Source organism: Lathamus discolor, unplaced genomic scaffold, assembly GCF_037157495.1.
Source record: "Lathamus discolor isolate bLatDis1 unplaced genomic scaffold, bLatDis1.hap1 Scaffold_254, whole genome shotgun sequence".
NCBI lineage: Eukaryota > Metazoa > Chordata > Aves > Psittaciformes > Psittacidae > Lathamus > Lathamus discolor.
Window position 1 is genome coordinate 22,335 of NW_027069283.1, and position 20,112 is coordinate 42,446.

The 20,112-nt window shown below is 58.9% G+C and overlaps 2 protein-coding genes and 1 pseudogene across 2 annotated transcripts; 1 reads left to right on the plus strand and 2 right to left on the minus strand.

Moving 5' to 3' along the window:
• Positions 1 to 5: 5 nt before the first annotated feature.
• Positions 6 to 12,876, minus strand: LOC136006504 (purine nucleoside phosphorylase-like). The gene is given in 11 exon segments (XM_065664536.1): positions 6 to 2,516; positions 4,667 to 4,766; positions 4,768 to 4,830; positions 4,833 to 4,851; positions 6,994 to 7,017; positions 7,488 to 7,662; positions 10,493 to 10,535; positions 10,538 to 10,599; positions 12,509 to 12,525; positions 12,527 to 12,670; positions 12,840 to 12,876. Coding segments are annotated over 11 exon segments (966 nt in total). The 5' UTR covers positions 12,851 to 12,876; the 3' UTR covers positions 6 to 2,208.
• Positions 10,723 to 12,380, minus strand: LOC136006501 (shematrin-like protein 1; annotated as a pseudogene).
• Positions 12,877 to 13,015: 139 nt separating the features above from the next.
• Positions 13,016 to 19,428, plus strand: LOC136006506 (type I phosphatidylinositol 4,5-bisphosphate 4-phosphatase-B-like). Its single transcript, XM_065664537.1, is given in 8 exon segments — positions 13,016 to 13,132; positions 13,702 to 13,762; positions 13,945 to 14,129; positions 14,713 to 14,819; positions 15,774 to 15,897; positions 17,229 to 17,281; positions 17,368 to 17,458; positions 18,702 to 19,428. Coding segments are annotated over 8 exon segments (882 nt in total). The 3' UTR covers positions 18,846 to 19,428.
• Positions 19,429 to 20,112: the final 684 nt, after the last annotated feature.

Here is a 20,112-nt window from a genome sequence, read left to right on the forward strand (position 1 = left end):
AGGCGGCGGCTTGGTAAGGCTTTAATGAATGGGGGGGGATTTAAAGGGGGAATTAAGGGGGGGGGAATGGAATAACATGGGAATGACATGGGAATGACATGGGATTGACATGGGAATAACATGGGATTGACATGGGAATGACATGGGATTGACATGGAATGACATGGGATTGACATGGGATTGACACAGGAATAACATGGGATTGACATGGATTGACATGGGAATGACGTGGGATTGACATGGGAATAACATGGGATTGACATGGGAATGACATGGGATTGACATGGGATTGACACAGGAATAACATGGGATTGACATGGGATTGACATGGGAATGATGTGGGATTGACATGGGAATAACATGGGATTGACATGGGAATGACATGGGATTGACATGGGAATAACATGGGATTGACATGGGAATGACATGGGATTGACATGGGAATAACATGGGATTGACACGGGAATGACATGGGATTGACATGGGAATGACATGGGAATGACATGGGATTGTCATATAAACTACACAGGAATTAAATGGGAATATCATGGGAATGACATGGAAATAACACGGGATTGTCCTGGGAATAACGGGATTTTCATGGGAATGACATGGGAACATCATGCGATTGTCATGGGAATAACATTGGAATGGCATGGGAATGACATGGGAGTAACATGGGAACAACATGGGATTGTTATGGGAATAACATGGGAATGTCATGGGCACAACATGGGATTGTCATGGGAGTAACATGGGAATGTCATGGAATGCCCATGGATCGCCATGGGGAAGGCAGCGCTGTCCATACAAGAACACGGCACGAGCCGAGGCTAAGGCAAAATCCATTGGGAAGCCACAGGGGATAACATGGGATCAACATGGGAATAACATGGAACCAACATGGGAATAACATGGAATCTACATGGGAAGAACATGGCACCAAAACCACTGAGTCCCATGAGCTACATGGGAATAACATGGGATCAACATGGGAATAACATGGGACCAAAACCACTGAGCCCCATGAACTACATGGGAATAACATGGAATCAACATGGGAATGACATGGAATCAACATGGGAATAACATGGGATCGAAACCATTGAGCCCCATGAACTACATGGGAATAACATGGAATCAACATGGGAATAACACAGGATCGAAACCACTGAGCCCCATCAACTACATGGAATAAACATGGGAATAACATGGAACCAAAACCATTGAGCCCCATCAAGTACATGGAATCAACATGGGAATAACATGGGATTAACATGGAACCAAAACCATTGAGCCCATCATCTACATGGAATCAACATGGAATCAACATGAGAATAACATGGGATTGAAACCACTGAGCCCCATCATCTACATGGAATCAACACGGGAATAACATGGGATTAACATGGAACCAAAACCATTGAGCCCTATCAATCAACTACATGGCATCAACATGGGAATAACATGGGATTAACATGGAACCGAAACCATTGAGCCCTATCAACTACATGGCATCAACATGGGAATAACATGGGATTAACATGGAACCGAAACCATTGAGCCCCATCATCTACATGGAATCAACATAGGAATAACATGGGAATAACATGGGATTGAAACCACTGAGCCCCATCAACTACATGGGAATAACATGGAATCAACATGGGAATAACATGGGATTGAAACCACTGAGCCCCATCAACTACATGGGAATAACATGGAATCAACATGGGAATAACATGGGATCGAAACCACTAAGCCCCATCATCTACATGGAATCAACATAGGAGTAACATGAGAATAACATGGGATTGAAACCACTGAGCCCCATCAACTACATGGAATCAACACGGGAATAACATGGGAATTACATGGAACCAAAACCATTGAGCCCCATCAAGTACATGGAATCAACATGGGAATAACATGGGATTAACATGGGATCAAAACCACTAAGCCCCATCAACTACATGGGAATAACATGGGATTAACATGGAACCGAAACCATTGAGCCCCATCAACTACATGGAATCAACATAGGAATGACACGGAATCAACACGGGAATAACACGGGACCGAGCCCACTGAGCCCCATCAACCACATGGGAAGAACACGGCATCCACACGGGACCACCCCGGCGCTCCGGCCTTGCTGCAGCCCCCCACCGCTCCCTTGGCGTGCCCTTAGCGTGTCCTTAGCGTGTCCTAGACGTGTTGCAGGCGCGGCGCCAGCGCCACCAGCAGCTGCGCCAGGAGCCGGGCCCCGGCCTGCGCCGCCTCCAGCACCTCCTCGTGGGCCGTGGCCTTCGCGTGTTCCGGGCCCTTAGCGTGTTCCGAGCCCTTAGCGTGTTCTGGGCCCTTAGCGTGTTCGCCCGTGACCTTAGCGTGTTCCGGGCCCTCTTCCTCCTCCTCTTCCTCCTCCTGCCCCGGCGCCGCGTTGGTGATGAGCGACAGCCCCAGCACGCGGAGGCCGCAATGGCGCGCGGCCGCCGCCTCCGCCACCGTGCTCATGCCTGCGGGGGGGGGGAACATGCTAAGGACACGCTAAGCACACGCTAAGGACACGCTAAGGGAGGGGGAAAGGGCTGGGAAAGGGGGTTGAGAGGGAGGAAAAAAGCGAATGAAGACTTAGCGTGTTTTTAGCATGTTCTTAGCATGATCTTAGTGTGTCCTTAGCATGATGTTAGCATGTTCTTAGCGTGTTCAAGCGGTTAGTGGGGTCGAGTGCGTCTAAAGCCACCTGGAGCCTTCACAGGGGCCCTTTAGGAGCTATTGCTGGGTGCTTAGCGTGTCCTTAGCATGTCCTTAGCATGATCTTAACATGTTCTTAGCGTGTTCAAGGGGTTAGAGGGGTTGAGTGCGTCTAAAGCCACCTGGAGCCTTCACAGGGGCCCTTTAGGAGCTATTGCTGGGTGCTTAGCGTGTCCTTAGCGTGTTCTGGGCGTGCCCACAGCATATTTACCCCCTTAAACCGTCCCTAGCGTGTTTGCCCCCTGTAACCCGCCCTTAGCATGGCCTTAGCATGTTTACCCCCCTTAACCCCCCAAACCCCACCCTTACCATGTCCTTAGCGTGTTTACCCCTCCTTAACCCACCTTAGCATGTTCTTAGCATGTCCTTAGCATGTTTACCCCCATAACCCTCCTTTAGCATGTCCTTAGTGTGTTTACTCCCCATAGCCCCTCTTACCATGTCCTTAATATGTTTACCCCCCTTTTACTCCCTTAGCATGTCCTTAGCATGTTCTCCCCCATAATCCCCCTTCCCATCCTTACTATGTCCTTAGCATGTTCACCCCCATAATCCCCCTTAGCATGTCCTTCGCATGTTCCTCCCGTAACCCCCCTTAGCATGTCTCTAGCATGTTCACTCCCCATAACCCCCCTTACCATGCCCTTAGCATGTCCTTAGCATGTTTACCCACCCTTAGCATGCTCTTAGCATGTTTACCCCCTTTCCCCTCTTCCCATGTCCTTAGCATGTTCATCCCCCATAACCCCCCCTTCCCATGTCTTTAGCATGTTTACCCCCCTTCCCATGTCCTTACCATGTCCACCCATAACTCCCCCTTAGCATGTCCTTACCATGTTCCCCCCCTTACAATGTTCACCCCCCATAACCCCCCCTTCCCATGTCCTTAGCATGTTCCCCCCTTAGCATGTCCTTAGCATGTTCCCCCCCTTACCATGTTCACCCTCCCATAACCCCCCTTAGCATGTCCTTAGCATGTTCCCCCCATAACCCCCCCTTCCCATGTCCTTAGCATGTTCACCCCCCCATAACCCCCCTTTACCATGTCCTTAGCATGTTCCCCCCTTACCATGTTCACCCCCCCATAACCCCCTTAGCATGTCCTTAGCATGTTCCCCCCATAACCCCCCCTTCCCATGTCTTTACCATGTTCACCCCCCCATTAACCCCCCCTTAGCATGTCCTTAGCATGTTCCCCCCCTTACCATGTTCACCCCCCCATAACCCCCCTTAGCATGTCCTTAGCATGTTCCCCCCCATAACCCCCCCTTCCCATGTCCTTAGCATGTTCAGCCCCCATAACCCCCCCTTAGCATGTCCTTAGCATGTTCCCCACTTCCCATGTCCTTCCCATGTTCACCCCCATAACCCTTCCTTCCCATGTCCTTCCCATGTTCACCCCCCATAACCCCCGCTTCCCATGTCCTTAGCATGTTCACCCCCCCATAACCCCCTTCGCATGTCCTTAGCATGTTCCCCCCTTAGCATGTCCTTAGCATGTTCACCCCCCTTACCATGTTCACCCCCCCATAACCCCCCTTAGCATGTCCTTAGCATGTTCCCCCATAACCCCCCTTCCCATGTCTTTACCATGTTCACCCCCCCATTAACCCCCCCTTAGCATGTCCTTAGCATGTTCCCCCCCTTACCATGTTCACCCCCCATAACCCCCCCTTAGCATGTCCTTAGCATGTTCCCCCCATAACCCCCCTTCCCATGTCTTTACCATGTTCACCCCCCCATTAACCCCCCCTTAGCATGTCCTTAGCATGTTCCCCCCCATAACCCCCCTTCCCATGTCCTTACCATGTTCACCCCCCCCATAACCCCCCTTTAGCATGCCTTAGCGTGTCCTTAGCATGTTCCCCCCTTAGCGTGCCCTTAGCACGTTGCCCCCCCCCCCCGCACTCACCCACCGCGTCCCCTCCGAGCATGCGCAGGAGCGCGCACTCCGCGGGCGTCTCGTAGCTGGGCCCCCCCACCCCGCAGTAGACCCCGGCGCGCGCGCGCGCAGCGGGGCGGGGCCAGCGCCAGAGCGAGGCGCCGCAGGCGCGGGTCGTAGCGCGCCGGCCATGACCGGGAAGCCGCGGCCCGAACCTGCCCCAAAATCCGCGGGTTTTGACCCAAAATCCGCGGTTTTGTACCCAAATCCGTGTTTTTCACCCCAGAAATACCCCAAAACGGCCCTTTCCGCCCCAAAATCGGTCTTTTTCGCCCCAAAATGCCCTTTTTCGCCCCCAAATTCACATTTTTCACCCCAAAACGCTCTTTTCGCCCCAAAACGCCCTTTTTCACCCAAAAAGCTGTATTTTTCCACCCCACAAATCCATTTTTCACCCCAAAACACCCTTTTCACCCCAAAATCCACATTTTTCACCCCAAAACGCCCCATTCACCCCAAAATCCGCGATTTTTACCCCAGAAACACCCCAAAACGCCCCTTTCCACCCCAAAATCGGTCTTTTTCCCCCTAAATGCCCTTTTTTGCCCCCAAATCCACATTTTTCACCCCAAAACGCCCTTTTTTCGCCCCAAACGCCCTTTTCTCACCCCAAAAGCTGTATTTTTCACCCCAAAATCCATTTTTCACCCCAAAACACCCTTTCTCACCCCAAAACGCCTTTTCACCCCAAAATCCGCGATTTTCACCCCAGAAATACTCCAAAACGCCCCTTTCCGCCCCAAAATTGGTCTTTTTCGCCCCAAAATGCCCTTTTCGCCACCAAATCCACATTTTTCACCCCAAACGCCCTTTTTTCGCCCCCAAAACGCCCCTTTTCACCCCAAAAGCCGTGTTTTTCACCCGAAAATCCCACATTTTTCACCCAAAAACACCCTTTTTCGCCCCAAAACGCCCTTTTTTCACCCCAAAAGCTGTGTTTTTCACCCCGAAAATCCACATTTTTCACCCAAAACACCCTTTTTCACCCAAAATCCACATTTTTCACCCCATAACGCCCCTTTTCACCCCAAAATCCGCAGTTTTTACCCCAGAAACACCCCAAAACGCCCCTTTCCGCCCCAAAATCGGTCTTTTTCTCCCCAAACGCCCTTTTTCGCCCCAAAATCCACATTTTTCACCCCAAAACGCCCTTGTCACCCCAAAATCCAGCTTTTTCACCCCCAAAAAACCCCAAAACACCCTTTTTCACCCCAAAATCCACATTTTTCACCCCAAAACGCCCCCTTTCACCCCAAAATCCGCGTTTTTCACCCAGAAACACCCAAAGCACCGTTTTCACCCCAAAATCCACATTTTTCACCCCAAAATGCCCTTTTTCACCACAAAATCGATCTTTTTCACCCCAAAATCCACGTTTTTCACCCCAAAACGCCCTTTTTCACCCCAAAATCCGCGTTTTTCACCCCAGAAAGACCCCGAAACGCCCCTTTCCGCCCCAAATTGGTCCTTTTCTCCCCAAAATCCACATTTTTCACCCCAAATCCGCGTTTTTCACCCCCAGAAACACCCCAAAACGCCCATTTCTGCCCCAAAATCAGCCTTTTTCACCCCAAAATCCGTGTTTTTCACCCCAAAACCGCCCCAAAATGCCTTTTTTCACCCCAAAATCTTGTTCACCCCCAAATCCACATTTTTCACCCGAGGAACACCCCAAAACGCCCCTTTTCGTCCCAAAATTGGTCTTTTTCACCCAACAACACCCATTTTCCACCCAAATCGCAATTTTTTTGTTGTTCCCCTTCCCCCTTTCCCCGTGCCCCTCCCCCATTACCCCATTCCCTTCCCCCCCTTTCTCCCCTCCCCATCCCCCTTCCACCCCCCATTCCCCCCATTCCCCTCCCCTCTTCCTTTCCCCCCTCCCCCCATTCTCTCCCCTCATTTCCCCCCTTCCCCTCCCCCTTTTTCCCCATTCCCCTCCCCCCTCCCCATTGCCCCATCCCCTTTCCCCCCTCCCATTCCCCCTTTGCCCCCCTCCCCCCTTTTCCCCCTCCCCTTCCCCTCATTTCCCCCCATTCCCCTCATTTCCCCCCATTCCCCTCCCCCATTTCACCTTTTCCCCCTCCCCCCTCTCATCCCCTTTCCCCTCCCCCTTTTTCCCCATTCCCTCCCCCCTTTCCCTTCCCCTCCCCCCTTTCCCCCCTCTCTCCCCCTCCCCCTTCCTTCCCTCCCCCATTCCCCCTTTCCCTTTCCTTTCCCCTCCCCCATTACCCCCATTCCCCTCTCCCCATTCCCCCTCCACCCTTTTCCCCCTCCCCCCATTCCCCTCCCCCCCACACCTCTCATCGTTGGGCCCCCGCAAGCTCCTTCCCCTCCCCTCCCCCACCCTTTCCCCCATTCCCCTCCCCCGTTTCCCCCTCCCCCCTCTCATCCCCTTTCCCTCCCCCCTATCTTCTCCCATATACCCCATCCCCTCCCCCCCTTCCCCCCCCCCATCGTTGGGCCCCGCAAGCTCCTTCCCCCCTCCCCTCCCCCATTCCCCTCTCCCCATTCCCCCTCCCCCCTTTTCCCCATTCCCTCTCCCCTCCTCCATTCCCCCCATTTCCCCCCCATTCCCCTCCCCCATTCCCCTCCCCCCCCTTTCCCCCTCTCTCCCCCTCCCCCATTCCCCTCCCCCCTTTCCCTTCCCCTCCCCCATTCCCCCCATTCCCCTCCCCCTTCCCCCTTTCCTTTTCCTTTCCCCTCCCCCATTACCCCCATTCCCCCTCCCCCTCCTCATCCCCTTTTCCCCTCCCCCCCTCCCCCCCCCCCCACCTCTCATCGTTGGGCCCGCCAGGGGCTCCTTCCCGCCAGCCCGGGCACGTCGATGTGGTCGCGGAGCACCAGGAGCTGCCCCGGCGCCAGCCCCGCGCGCAGGCTGCCGGCCGCGTTCGTCAGCACCACCGTGTGCGCGCCCAGCAGCGCCAGCGTCCGCACCGGCAGCGCCACCTGCCGGCCCGGAGGACGCGCTCACCGCCGGGACACGGGGCACGGGCAGCTATGGGGCCGGGGAGCTATGGGGCCAAGGAGCTATGGGGCCAAAGAGCTATGGGGACAAGGAGCTATGGGGCTGGGACATGGAGCTATGGGGCATGGAGCTATGGGGACAAGGAGCTATGGGACAAGGAGCTATGGGGACAAGGAGCTATGGGGACAAGGAGCTATGGGGCTGGGACAAAGGAGCTATGGGGCCAAAGAGCTATGGGACAAGGAGCTATGGGCCAAGGAGCTATGGGGACAAGGAGCTATGGGGCTGGGGCAAGGAGCTATGGGGACAAGGAGCTATGGGGCTGGGGCAAGGAGCTATGCGGGCCAGAGCAAGGAGCTATGGGGACAAGGAGCTATGGGGCTGGGACAAGGAGCTATGGGAACAAGAATGGAGCTATGGGGCCAAGGAGCTATGGGGCCTGGAGCTATGGGGCTGGGCCAAGGAGCTATGGGGCCTGGAGCTATGGGCCAAGGAGCTATGGGGCCGGGGCAAGGAGCTATGGGGCTGGATACAAATCTATGGGGCTGGGGAATGGAGCTATGGGGCTAGATCCAAATCTATGGGGCTGGGGAATGGAGCTATGGGGCTGGATCCAAATCTATGAGCTGGGGAATGGAGCTATGGGGCTGGGGAATGGAGCTATGGGGCTAGATCCAAATCTATGGGCTGGATCCAATCTAAGGGGCTGGACCCAACCTCTATGGGGCTGGGCCAAGGAGCTATGGGGATGCATCCAAATCTATGGGGCTGGGGCCTGGAGCTATGGGGCTGGATCCAAATCTATGGGGCTGGGAATGGAGCTATGGGGCTGGACCCACATCTATGGGCTGGATCCAAATCTATGGGGCTGGGGAATGGAGCTATGGGGCAGGATCCAAATCTATGGGGCTGGGAATGGAGCTATGGGGCTGGGACCAAGGAGCTATGGGGCGGGACCCGCATCTATGGGGCTAGATCCAAATCTACTGAGGCTGGGGAATGGAGTAAGGGGCCAAGGAGCTATGGGGCTGGGCCAAGGAGCTATGGGGCCGGGCCAAGGAGCTATGGGGCCTGGAGCTATGGGCCTAGATCCAAATCTATGGGCCTGGACCCACATCTATGGGGCTGGATCCAAATCTATGGGGCTGACCCACATCTATGGGGCTGGACCCACATCTATGGGCTGGACCCACATCTATGGGGCTGGGGAATGGAGCTATGGGCTGAGACCAAGGAGCTATGGGGCGGGACCCGCATCTATGGGGCTAGATCCAAATCTATGAGGCTGGGGAATGGAGGTATGGGGCCAAGGAACTATGGGGCTGGGCCAAGGAGCTATGGGGCCAAGGAGCTATGGGGCCAAGGAGCTATGGGGCTGGGACAAGGAGCTATGGGACAAGGAGCTATGGGGCCTGGAGCTATGGGCTAGATCCAAATCTATAGGCCTGGACCCACATCTATGGGGCTGGATCCAAATCTATGGGCTGGACCCACATCTATGGGGCTGGATCCAAATCTATGGGCTGGATCCAAATCTATGGGCTGGATCCAAATCTATGGGCTGGATCCAAATCTATGGGGCTGGGACCAAGGAGCTATGGGCTGGACCCGCATCTATGGGGCTAGATCCAAATCTATGAGGCTGGGGAATGGAGGTATGGGGCCAAGGAACTATGGGGCTGGGCAAGGAGCTATGGGGCCAAGGAGCTATGGGGCTGGGCCAAGGAGCTATGGGGCTGGACAACGAGCTATGGGGCCAAGGAGCTATGGGGCTGGGACAACGAGCTATGGGGCTAGATCCAAATCTATAGGGCCGGGACCTGCATCTATGGGACTAAGAATCTATGGGGCTAGATCCAAATTTATGGGGCTGAGACCTGAAGCTATGGGGCTAGGATTTGAATCTATGGGGCTAGGACCAGCATCTATGGGGCTGGGACCTGAAGCTATGGGGCTGGGTCTTGAATTTATGGGGCTAGATACACATCTATTGGGCTAAGAATCTGTGGGCTGGGCTTGAAGCTGTGGGCTGGACCCGCATCTATGGGGGTGGGACTTGAATCTATGGGGCTGGGACCTGCGTCTATGGGGCTGGACACACGTCTGTGGGGGCTGGACACGCGTCTACGGGGCTGGACACGCGTCTACGGGGCTGGGACCTGAAGCTATGGGGCTGGACCCACATCTATGGGGCTGGGACCTGAAGCTATGGGGCTGGACACACATGTATTGGGCTAAGAATCTATGGGGCTGGGACCTGAAGCTATGGGGCTGGGGCTTGAATCTGTGGGGCTGGACCCGCATCTATGGGGTTGGGGCTTGAAGCTATGGGGCTGGACCCGCATCTGTGGGGCTGGACCTGCATCTGTGGGTCTCGGACATGAAATCTATGGGGCTTGGACTCAAATCTCTCAGGCTGGACCCACATCTATGGGACTGGGATTTGCATCTATGGGCTGGACCCACATCTATGGGGTGGACCCACATCTATGGGGCTGGACCCACATCTAAGGGGTTGGGAAAGCATCTATGGGGTTGGAGCCACATCTGTGGGGCAGGACCCACACCTATGGGCCACGACCCACACCTATGGGGCTCAGAACCACCCCCTATGGGGCTGGACCCACACCTATGGGGCTCAGAACCACCCCCTATGGGGGCTGGACCCACATCTACGGGGCTCAGAACCACCTCCCTATGGGGCTGGACCCGAATCTATGGGGCTCAGAACCACCCCCTATGGGGCTGGACCCCACATCTACGGGGCAGGACCCACATCTATGGGGCTGGACCCACATCTATGGGGCAGGACCCATAAGTGTGGGGCTCACCTGGGGCGGGGCTGTAGCCCTCATAGAGGTGGAAGCGCCCCCTGCCAGCACCGCACAGGGGCAGCCCCCCAGGGTCCCCACCAAGAGGCGCCCGGCGTGGCCCTGAACTGAGGAGGGAGGGGGCTCAGCCCCATAGAGACCCATAGGGACCCACAGGGACCCATAGGGACCCACAGAGCCCATAGGGACCCATAGAGACCCATAGAGACCCATAGCAAGGCCATAGAGGCCTATAGGAACACATATCCACCCCATAGAGCCCCATAGCTCCCCATAGACACCCCATAGAGCCCCATAGACCCCCATAGCCCCCCCCAGACCCCTATATACACCCCATAGAGCCGCATAGCAAGCCATAGGCTGCCATAGACCCCCATAGACACCCCATAGCCCCCCCCCAGACCCCCATATACACCCCATAGAGCCCCACAGACACCCCATAGACCCCCACAGAGTCCCATAGACACCCCATAGACACCCCATAACAAGCCCATAGAGCCCCATAGACACCACATAGACCCTCACAGACCCCCCATAGCAAGCCTACAGACCCCCATATACACCCCATAGACCCCCACAGACCCCCATAGCTCCCCATAGCCCCCCGTAGACACCCCATAGACACCCATAGCAACCCGCAGACCTCCATACCCCCCCACAGCCCCCCGTGGACCCCCATATACACCCCATAGAGCCCCATAGCAAACCATAGACACCCCATAGACTCCTAACAGACCCCCATAGCAAGCCCATAGCTCCCCATTGACACCCCATAGAGGCCCCATGAGCCTCCATAGCAACGCTTAGACCCCCATAGCCCCCCCACAACCCCCCACAGACCCCCATATACACCCCATAGAGCCGCATAGCAAAACATAGACCCCCATAGACACTGCATAGCCCCACACAGACCCCCATAACAAGCCCATAGAGCCCCATAGACACCCCACAGACCCCCACAGAGCCCCATAGGAAGCCCATAGAGCCCCACAGACACCCCATAGACCCCCCACAGACCCCCATAGAGCCCCATAGACACCCATAGCAACCCGTAGACCCCCATATACACCCCATAGTCCCCCATAGACCCCCATAGCCCCCACAGACCCCTATATACACCCCATAGACCCCCACAGAGCCCCATAGCAAGCCCATAGAGGCCCACAGACACCCCATAGACCCCCACAGACCCCCATAGAGCCCCATAGCCCCCCATAGACACCCCATAGCCCCCCATAACAACCTGTAGACACCCATATACACCCCATAGTGCCCTATAGACCCCATAGCCCCCCCAGACCCCTATATACACCCCATAGAGCCGCATAGCAAGCCATAGGCCGCCATAGACCCCCATAGACACCCCATAGCCCCCCACAGACCCCCATATACACCCCAGAGACCCATAGACCCCCATAACAAGCCCACAGAACCCCAGAGCCCCATAGACACCCCATAGACCCCCACAGACTCCCATAAACACCCCATAGAGCCCCATAGCTCCCCATAGAGCCCCACAGACCCCCATAGACACCCCATAGAGCCCCATAGCTCCCCATAGAGCCCCACAGACCCCCATAGACACCCCATAGAGCCCCACAGACCCCCATAACAAGCCCATAGAGCCCCATAGACACCCCATAGAGCCCCACAGAGCCGCACAGACCCTCATAGAGCCCTATAGCAAGCCTACAGACCCCCATAGACACCCCATAGACACCCCACAGAGCCCCACAGACCCCCATATAAACCCCATAGAGCCCCATAGCGCCCCATAGACACCCCATAGACCCCACAGACCCTCATAGAGTCCCATAGACCCCCCACAGAGCCCCATAGACACCCCATAGAGCCCCATAGACACCCACAGACCCTCATAGAGCCCCATAGACCCCATATACACCCCATAGACACCCGCATAAACACCCACAGACCCCCATATATACCCCATAGACCCCCAGACACCCCCCATAGCGCCCCATAGACCACCCATAGCGCCCCATAGACGCCCGCTACCGGTGCTGCGGGGAAGTGGGGATGTCCCCGTAGTCGAAGCTCTGCGGCTGCTGCAGCTCCTGGGCCAGGGCGCCCAGGCCGGAGCCGCACACGAGCCCCACAACCGGCGCCTGCTTCAGCCGGGCCCGCAGCCAGGCCGCGGCCTCGGCGCAGGCCTCGTAGCTATGGGGCAGGACCCACAAGTAGGCCTCAAACCCTCCCTCCCCTTTCACCGCCGGCGCCCTCCGATTGGCTCGGCCCACGCGCTCCTCCCTCCCCATTGGCTGAGCCCGACCCTAAGCCCCGCCCCTCAGCCCCGCCCCTCGGCGCGCATGCGCGGCCGCCGCCTCACCTCCCCTCCATGGCGCTGCCATCCGCCCCTCCCGCCGCCTCGCCTCAGCGCCCGCTTATATAGACCCGCCGCTGCGTGACGTCAGCGCGCACGCCGCGCCCCCCCGCCGCCACCAATCAGGGCGGCGTTGCTATGGGAACGGAGGGCGGGTGAGGGGAGGTGGCGCAGAGCGGCCAATGGGAGGGCGAGGCGGGTCGCTTAGCAACGGAGGTGGGAGGGGGGAGTGTAGAGGGGATATCACGTGTGCGCGCTGGCCAATAGGAAGCGATGAGGGCGGTCGCTTAGCAACGGAGGTGGGAGGGGGAGTGTAGTGGGGATGTCACGTGTGCTCGCTGGCCAATAGGAAGTGGAGGGGGCGGTCGCTTAGCAACGGAGGTGGGAGGGGGGAGTGTAGAGGGGATGTCACGTGTGCGCGCTGGCCAATAGGAAGCGGAGGGGGCGGTCGCTTAGCAACGGAGGTGGGAGGGGGGAGTGTAGAGTCGATGTCACGTGTGCGCGCTGGCCAATAGGACGCGGAGGGGGCGTTCGCTTAGCAACGGGGTGAGGAGCGCGCAGCCAATGGGAGGGCGAGGCGGTCGCTAAGCAACGGAGGTGGGAGGGGGGGAGTGTATTGGGGCTGTCACGTGTGGGCGCTGGCCAATAGGACGCGGAGGGGGCGGTCGCTTAGCAACGGGGTGAGGAGCGCGCAGCCAATGGGAGGGCGAGGCGGTCTCTTAGCAACGTTGGGGGGGCGGTGCGTGACGGGGAGGGGGTCGGTCACGTGAGGCGCGCTGGCCAATGGGAAGCGGAGGGAGACGGGAAGGGAGGGTGGGGAGGGGGGGGATGCAGGGCATCGGCCACGTGACGGGGGCGGGCCAATCAGAGGGCGAGGGGCGTGGCCGCGCGGCATCATGGCGGACGGGGAGCGCTCGCCGCTGTTACCGGTGGAACCGGGGCCGGGCCCGGGGCTGGGGGGGGGCCGCGGGGGGGGTGAGTGCGAGAAGGGGGCGGGGCCTAACGGGGGGGGGCGGGGGGCTTGGGGGTGGGGGAGGGGGAGATGGAGGGGAAGGGGGCGGGGCCGAGCGCTGATCCCATCTCTCTCCCCCCCCCCCCCCCCCACTTTAAGGTGAGGCCCCGCCCCCTTACTCGCCATTGGTCAGCCCGGAAGGAGGAGGCGGGAGCGGAAGTGACGTCGGCGGGGTGGGGGGTGCGGGCCCGTCGGTCACGTGCCGCGTGTGCCAGCGGCCAATCAGCGTGGAGGGGAAAGGGCACCAGCACGTGGTCAAGTGCGGCGCGTGCGGGGAGGCCACGGTGAGGGGGGGGGGGCGGGGCCTAAAAGGGGGCGGGGCTACGTTGTGGTGTCCCGGAGGGGAGGGGGCGTGGCCTTTAGTGGGGGGGGCGTGGCTTTACAGCGGCGCCCCCCTATTGGGGGGAGGCCGGGTGGGGAAGGGGCGTGGCTTGAAGGGGGCGTGGCTTCAGCCGGGCTCCTTATATGGTCTGCAGGGGCGTGGCCGCACCATGGAGGGAGGGGGGGAAGGGGGCGTGGCTTGAAGGGGGAGGGCGTGGCTTAACCAATGCCATGCAGGGGGCGTGGCTTCACCGTGGGAGGGAGGGGGAAGGGGGAGGCGTGGCTTGAAAGGGGCGGGGCTTAGCCAGTGTGCCTTCTATGGGCAAGGGGGCGGGGCTTTAACCTTATATGGCGTAAAAGGGGGCGGGGCTGAACCGTGGCACCTTATATGGTATGAAGGGGGCGTGGCCAAACCATGGCGCCCCCTAGTGGTGCACCCAAAGGGGGGGGGGGGGTGGGGGGGCTTAAAGGGGAATAGGAAGGGGCCTGAAGGGGGGGCGGGGGGCGTGGCCTGCGCCTAAGCCCCGCCCCCTGCCCTGGCCTCAGCCAATCAGGACGGCCCCCGCGGGGAAGAAGTACGTGAGGTGCCCCTGTAACTGCCTGCTGGTCTGCAGCGGGGCTGCCCAGCGCATTGCCTGCCCCCGGCCGTACTGGTACGTGGGGGGGCTATGGGGCGCTATGGGGCTCTATGGGGTCTCTTTGGGGGCTGTATGGGTCTCTATGGGGTCTGTATGGGGTGTCTATGGGTCCCTATGGGTTCTCTATGGGGCTCTATGGGGTCTCTGTAGCGTTTTTATGGGGTTTCTCTGGGGCTCCATGGGTCTCTATGGGTCTCTATGAGGTCTCTATGGGGTCTCTAGGGTTCCCTATGGGGTCTCCATAGGGCTCTATAGGTATCAATGGGTCTCTATGGGGGTCCTATGGGGTCTAGGGGGGCTCTATGGGGCTCCATGTGGTCTCTATGGAGCTCTATGGGGTCTGGAGCTCTATGGGGTCTCTGTGGGTATCAGTGGGTCTCTATGGGGTTCTGTAGTGTCTCTATGGGGTCTCTATGGGGATCTATGGGGTCTCTATGGGTCTCTGTGGTTCTCCATGTGGTCTCTATGGGGTTTTGTGGGTAGCAATGGGTCTCTATGGGGAATCTCTGGGTCTCTATGGGGTCTCTATGGGTATCCATGGGTCTGTATGGGTCTCTATGGGGTCTGTATAGGTCTCTATGGGGTCCCAATGGATCTCTATGGGTCTCTATGGGGTCCCTATGGATCTCTATGGGTCCCTAGGGGTCCCTATGGGTCGCTATGGATCCCTATGGGTGTCTATGGGGTCCCTATGGGTCCCTATGGATCTCTATGGGTCTCTATGGGGTCCCTATGGGTCTCTATGGGTCCCTATGGGTCTCTATGGGGTCTGTATGGGTCTCTATGGGGTCCCAATGGATCTCTATGGGTCCCTATGGGTCTCTATGGGGTCCCTATGGATCCCTATGGGTGTCTATGGGGTCCCTATGGGTCTCTATGGGTCCCTATGGGTCCCTATGGATCCTATGGGTGTCTATGGGGTCCCTATGGGTCTCTATGGTCTCTCCATGGTCTCTATGGTTCCCCCAGCAAGCGCATCATCAACCTGGGCCCGGTGCAGGCCGGAGCCGCCAGCCCGGAGCCGCCAGCAGGGGGCGTGCGTGTGGCCTGCGGGCACTGCGGGGGACCCTCCTGGTAAGAGCGCCCCCTGGCGGTGGGGAGGACACACATGGGGGGGGAAGCCCCTAAGACCTATAAGGGGGCCCAACCCCATAGATGTGGGTCCTGACCCTTATATGTGGGTCCCAGGCACCTATGTATGGATCCCAGCCCCATAGATGTGGGTCCCAGCCCCATAGATGTGGGTCCAGCCACCTATATATGGGTCCAGCCCCATAGATGTGGGGTCCAGCCCCATAGATGTGGGTCTAGCCCCCTATATATGGGTCCCAACCACATAGATGTGGATCCGCCCCACATATATGGGTCCCAGACACTTATATATGGACCCCAGCCCCATAGGTGTGCTTCCTGCCTCCTTACATATGAATCCCAGCTCCATACGTGTGGGTCCAGCTCCCTATATACGTGTCCTTCGCTACCTATATATGGATCCCAGCCCCATAGATGTGGGTCCCAAACCCCTATATACGTGTCCCTGCCCCCAAATATATGGATCCCAGCACCATATATGTGGGTCCAGCCCCATACATGTGGATCCAACCCCCTATAATATGGACCCCAGACCCCTATATATGGGTCCCAGCCCCATAGATGTGGGTCCCAGCCCCATAGCTGTGGGTCCCAGCCCCTATATATGGCCCCAGCCCCATAGCTGTGGGTCCCAGCCCCCTATATATGGGCCCCAGCACCATAGATGTGGGTCCCAGCACCATATATATGGGTCCTAGCCTCATAGATGTGGGTCCCGGTCCCCTATATATGGGTCTCAGCCCCATAGCTGTGGGTCCTAGCCCCATATATATGAGTCCGGCCTCATAGCTGTGGGTCCCAGCCCCCTATATATGGGTCCCAGCACCATAGCTGTGGGTCCCAGCCCCCTATATATGGGTCCCAGCCCCGTAGATGTGGACCCAAGCCCCCTATGTATGGGTCCCAGCCCCATAGATGTGGGTCCCAGTCCCCTATATATGGGCCCCAGCACCATATAAGTGGGTCCCAGCCCCATATATGTGGGCCCCAGCCCCATAGATGTGGGTCCCAGCCCCATAGATGTGGGTCCCAGCCCCCTATATATGAGTCCTGCCCATAGCTGTGGGTCCCAGCATCATAGATGTGGATCCCAGCCCCCTATATATGGGTCCCAGCCCCCTATATGTGGACCCCAGCCCCCTATATATGAGTTCTGCCCCATAGCTGTGGGTCCCAGCCCCATATATGTGGGCCCTAGCACCATATAAGTGGGTCCCAGCCCCATATATATGAGTCCCAGCCCCATAGATGTGGGTCCCAGCCCCATAGCTGTGGGTCCCGGCCCCCTATATATGGGCCCTGCCCCATAGCTGTGGGTCCCATCTCTTGCAGTGGGCCGAGCTCTCGGACCGCGCCCTCGCCCGCTGCCCGCACTGCCGCAAGGTGTAAGTGTCACGTGACCGTAAGGGGTGGGGGGGGTGGGGCTATGCCTTAGCCCCGCCCCTTTCCGATGACGTCACCCCCCCCGCAGGTCCGCCATTGGCCGGCGGTTGCCGCGGCGACGCTGCCTCCTGCTGCCTCCTGCTGGCGCTGCTCATGCCGGGGCGGCCGCGGGGCTGGCGGTGAGGGGCGGGGCTTAAGGGGGTGGGGCGCGGCCAATGGGAGCGCGGCTCAGGGAAGGGGGCGTGGCCGAGGGGAGGAGCCGCAGCCAATGGGAGCGGGGCTGAAGGAGAGGGCGGGCTTTAAGGGAGGGGGAGCAGCTGCGCTATGGCGCCCCCTATGGGTGGGGAAGGGGGGGGGGGCGTGGCCTAAGGGAGGTGGGCGTGGCTTCAAGGGGCCAATGGGCGCAAAGGGGGGGCAATGGGGGCTTCAAGTGGGAGGGCTTAACGGGGGCGTGGCTTCCAGGGGCCAACGGGCATCGGGGGAGGGGCTTCAAGGGGGCGTGGCCTGCGGGGCTCTATGGGCTTCAATGGGGCTTGAAGTGGGAGGGGCTTAAAGGTGGGGGGGCGGAGCCAATGGGTGTGAAAGGGGTGGGTTTAAAGTGGGGTGGGTTAAAGGGGCCAATGGGCTTTAAGGGGTGTGGCTGGGGGGGTCTTCATGTGGGAGGGGCTTGAAGGGGGCATGGCCTGGAGGGAGCCAATGGGGGTTAAGGGGCGGGGATGGAAGGGGGCGTGGCCTATGGGGCTCTATAGGGAGGGGGCTTCAAGGGGGTCAATGGGGGCTTGATGTGGGAGGGGCTTAAAGGGGGTGGGACTTTAAGGGACCAATGGGGGTTAAGGGGCGGGGGGGGGCGTGTCTAAAGGGGACCAATGAGCATTTAGGAGCGTGGCTTAAAGGGGCCAATGGGTGCTGAGGAGGAGGGGCTTGTGGGGGGCTTCACGGGGGTCAATGGGGGCTTGAAGTGGGAGGGGCTTAGTGGGGGCGTGGCCTCAATGGAGCAATGGCCTTCAAGGGGCGGGGCTTCAAGGAGCCAATGGGCTTTGAGGGCGGCGATCGAAGTGGAGGGGCTTAAAGGAGGCGTGGCCTAGAGGGAGCCAATGGGGGTTAAGGGGCGTGGCTTAAAGGGGGCTAATGGGGCGTGGCTTATGGGAGCCAATGGGCTTTGAGAGGGCAGAGATCGAAGTGGGAGGGCTTAAAGGAGGCGAGGCCTAGAGGGAGCCAATGGGGGATAAGGGGGCGTGGCTTAAGGGGTGTTAAGGGGCGTGGCTTATGGGAGCCAATGGGCTTGAGAGGGTGGAGTTCGAAGCGGGAGGGGCTTCATAGGAGCCAATGGGTGTTAAGGGCGGGGCTTTCTAAGGGGGGGGGCGTGTCCCTGACTGGGCCCCGCCCCCTTCCACCCCTTCCCTTCCCCTCTCGTCCAATCAGGTGCTGACGTGGGGGGTGTCGCGGAAGCTCCGCCCCCTGCACGCGGGTTGGGCCCTGCTGGGGGCGGGCTCCGGGGCCTGCCTGCTGCAGGCGGCCTATTGGGGCTGCGTGAGGGTGAGCCGCGCCCTGCCGGCCCGGCCCTGATTGGCTGGCCCCGGGGGTCACGTGACGCGAGGCGCCGGCTCCGATTGGACGCTGCTGCCGTCGCCGGGCACGCTCGAGTCACGTGGCGGAGGTGGGAGGCCGCCATCTTGGACGGCCATCTTGGCGCTCGCTGGGCGCGGCCATGTTGGATCTAGCCCCACCGTGGAGGCGGCCATCTTGGAGGCACCCTCCCCCTTCCCCCCCCCCCCCATGATGGCGGCCATCTTGGATTCATGCTCCACACAGCGGCAGCCATCTTGAAAGCACCACCCCATGGAGGCAGCCATCTTGAATTCACCCCACCATGACGGCAGCCATCTTGGACTCACGCTCTCCATAGTGGCAGCCATCTTGAATCCGTCTCACCATGGAGGCAGCCATCTTGGCATTTACCCCCTCATGACGGCGGCCATCTTGGACACACGCTCCCCATAGCGGCAGCCATCTTGAAACCACCGCCCCATGGAGGCAGCCATCTTGAGTTCACCCCACCATGACGGCAGCCATCTTGCATCCGCTTCCCCACGGAGGCAGCCATCTTGGACCTGCCCTTCATGACGGCAGCCATCTTGGACTCACGCTCTCCATAATCCATAGCGGCAGCCATCTTGCACCCACTTCCTCATGGAGGCAGCCATCTTGGACCTACCCCACATGACGGCGGCCATCTTGGACTCACGCTCCCCATAGTGGCAGCCATCTTGGACTCACGCTCCCCATAGTGGCAGCCATCTTGGACTCAGCCCCCCATTACGGCGGCCATCTTGGACTCCCACCCCTTGTGGTGGCAGCCATCTTGGATTCACACCCCTCCATGGCAGTGGCCATCTTGGACCTACCCCCTCATGACGGTGGCCATCTTGGACGCATGCTCCACATAGCGGCAGCCATCTTGAATTCACACCCCCCCCCCATGGAGGCAGCCATCTTGGGACCTACCCCGCCATGAAGGCGGCCATCTTGGACTCACGCTTCCCGCAGCGGCAGCCATCTTGGACTCATGCTCCCCATGACGGCAGCCATCTTGGACTCACCCCCTCCTGATGGCGGCAGCCATCTTGGACTCACCCTCCCCGCATGCCCCCCACTCCCTTCCCAGCATGCACCGGGGCGGCGGGGGGGGGGGGGGGGGCGGGGCCTCCCCAATAGAGCCCCATTGAATGACAGTGGCTTAGAACCGTTTTGGGTCCATTTATGGCCATTTTGTGCTCATACAGACCATAATAACCCCACCCCAACCCACTTTGGGCCCATTTATGGCCGGTTT